This window comes from Thermobia domestica, chromosome 5 (genome assembly GCF_964235325.1).
Source record: "Thermobia domestica chromosome 5, izTheDome1.hap1.1, whole genome shotgun sequence".
In the NCBI taxonomy this organism is placed as follows: Eukaryota; Metazoa; Arthropoda; class Insecta; order Zygentoma; family Lepismatidae; genus Thermobia; species Thermobia domestica.
The window spans coordinates 25,723,326-25,725,599 of NC_137458.1; the positions used below are offsets into that span (position 1 = coordinate 25,723,326).

The window sequence follows — 2,274 nt, forward strand, 5'->3', positions numbered from 1 at the left end:
AACTGAATTTTGCTCTTCTCGTCTTTACGGCAAGTTCACGATATTATACTTTAGTAATTATGAAATACAACTCTTTCTAGTGCAGTGAATTAAAAAAACGCTATTTTCCGTATCAATGATACTATTACCTACACTTCTTTGCATCCAGAACATAACAAAGGAACACAGTTTTTTTATTCCTCCCATTAGTTATACAATTCATCCCGTAGAGAGTTTTCTTCTAATTAGTTCTAAAACATTATCTACTCACAATGCCAACATATAAATACTGTGAAACTTGTCAAAAGTACGTGGAAGAGGAATTACAAAATCACCAGTTGCATTGTGCATCTAGCGTTCCTAACTTCCAAGAATCGTTCGATCCACAACAGAAAGATGTTCAACCGACAACGGAGAAACATAATTGTGAAACATGTTCCGAAACGTTTCTCACTAGAGAAACATTAACTGCTCATGGACTACATTGTAGAACAAAACTTGAACATGAATCTAGAAATAAACAACGTGTTAAGGTGTTTTCAACTTGTGGGTATTGTAAACAGAATATGTTACAAGATGATTTACAATTACACATCCAAAATTGTGACTTTTCCTTAACTCCGTGTGAGAAATGTAATGTGATGGTTCAGAAACTTTATTTGGGATATCACCTGGATAATATTTGTATAAAAAGAATTGTGAAGTGTGAATATTGTGCGTGTGAAGTAGTGGCTAATATTCTTCAAGATCATTTTCGAATTTGTAATTTAATTCCGATTTACTGCGAAAATAAATGTGGAAGAGAAATGCCACGGAAAAATATGAAGGAACACTTGTTGGAGGAATGTCCTAAAAGAATTGTTATTTGTGACTATTGTAGTGAAGAAATGGAGGCCAATGAGTTGGGCGATCATCACGTAAAGTGTTTAAAATTTCCGATTGATTGTCCAAAGAATTGTGGGGTATGTATTGAGAGGAATGATATAGACAAACACCTGGATGAAGCGTGTGTAAAACTCTTTGCTAAGTGTAGCTTTGAAAGTGTTGGTTGCAAATACGAAGGGTTTCCTTTTGAGCTACGTAACCACTTACAAGAAGAGAGCATTCATCATCTAGAATTCATGAAAGCTTCTAATGATCAACTTTCAGAACATCTTACTAGAAAAGAAATTGCTATAAAAGAATTAGAAAGTAAATTGAGAAGAATGGAAGATGAAGTAAAGGAAAGTATTCGTCAACTTTCAGAAAAACTTAGTAGGAAAGAAAGTACTATAAAAGAGTTAGAAATAAAATTGAGAAGAATGGAAGATGAATTAAAGAAAAGTACTCGCCAGCGTTCAGAACAACTTTGTGCAAAAGACATTGCGATAGTAAAGTTGGAAGAAAGATTAAAGGAGCATAGAAAGTTTTTGTGGAGAATTTCAAATGTCTCTGAGAGGCTTACGCGATATAAGTTTCATGAACTTATTTACAGTGATAGTTTTTATGAGTCTCAGCATGGATATAAGCTAAAAGTTTTATTATACGCAAATTATCGTTGGAAAAGGCTTGATACAGAATATGAGAGTTTTTTAGCCGTTTTTATTTCAATATGTCCTGGGGAATATGATTCTCTTTTGGAATGGCCTTTCAAGAAAACAGTAACAATCAAGCTAATTAACTTGAAAGACAGGGGTAAAGATGTTGTGACACATGTAGTGTATGGGCTAGAAGATTTATCGAGGTCTCGAAAACCATTGAATGGTGAAGACAACTTGGGTTGTGGTACTTCTTTAATTTCACATGAAATGCTGAAGAACGGAGACTATATATCTGATGATGATGAAATATTTTTGGAAGTAAATGTTAGTTAGAAAACACTTTTAAACATATCCATTATCATGAAAGGATGTTTTTAATTTAAAGCAGACAAACGAAGAACAGTTTATATATTGTTATTTTAAGTAAAGTAGATAAATGTTATTCCGTGACAGAAAAGTTAAATCTATTTGATTAAAATTAAATCATTCGTGATATAACATTTTGCGATAGTTGGGAAAAAAAGTAAACAAAATTAACGGATTAAAACTAAACATTAAAGCCATGAGAAAATAATTAATTAAATTAAAAATTCATGTCAGAACAAAGTAACTGAAAATTATTAGCTTCAAAATAAATCAATCAAAATTAAAATTAAAAATAAAAATTTCACTACATTGCAGGATGATTTGCCTTGATTTGTGAAACTTATAATAATGAATAATATTAAAGGTGTTGAGCTTTATTACCAAAAGTTGTTGTTTTCATACAAAATTA

General features: G+C 31.5%; 1 protein-coding gene across 1 annotated transcript; it reads left to right on the forward strand.

Annotated features, from left to right (window-relative positions):
* The first annotated feature begins 251 nt into the window (after positions 1-251).
* LOC145684981 (TNF receptor-associated factor 4-like) lies at positions 252-1,832 on the forward strand. The gene has a single exon (XM_081757330.1). The coding sequence runs from the start codon at positions 252-254 to the stop codon at positions 1,830-1,832; it is 1,581 nt and encodes a 526-aa protein (XP_081613456.1).
* Positions 1,833-2,274: the final 442 nt, after the last annotated feature.

Bases quoted from the DNA above. Each gene is read 5' to 3' on its own strand.
- LOC145684981 (XM_081757330.1), top strand. From the start codon at position 252: ATGCCAACATATAAATACTGTGAAACTTGTCAAAAGTACGTGGAAGAG.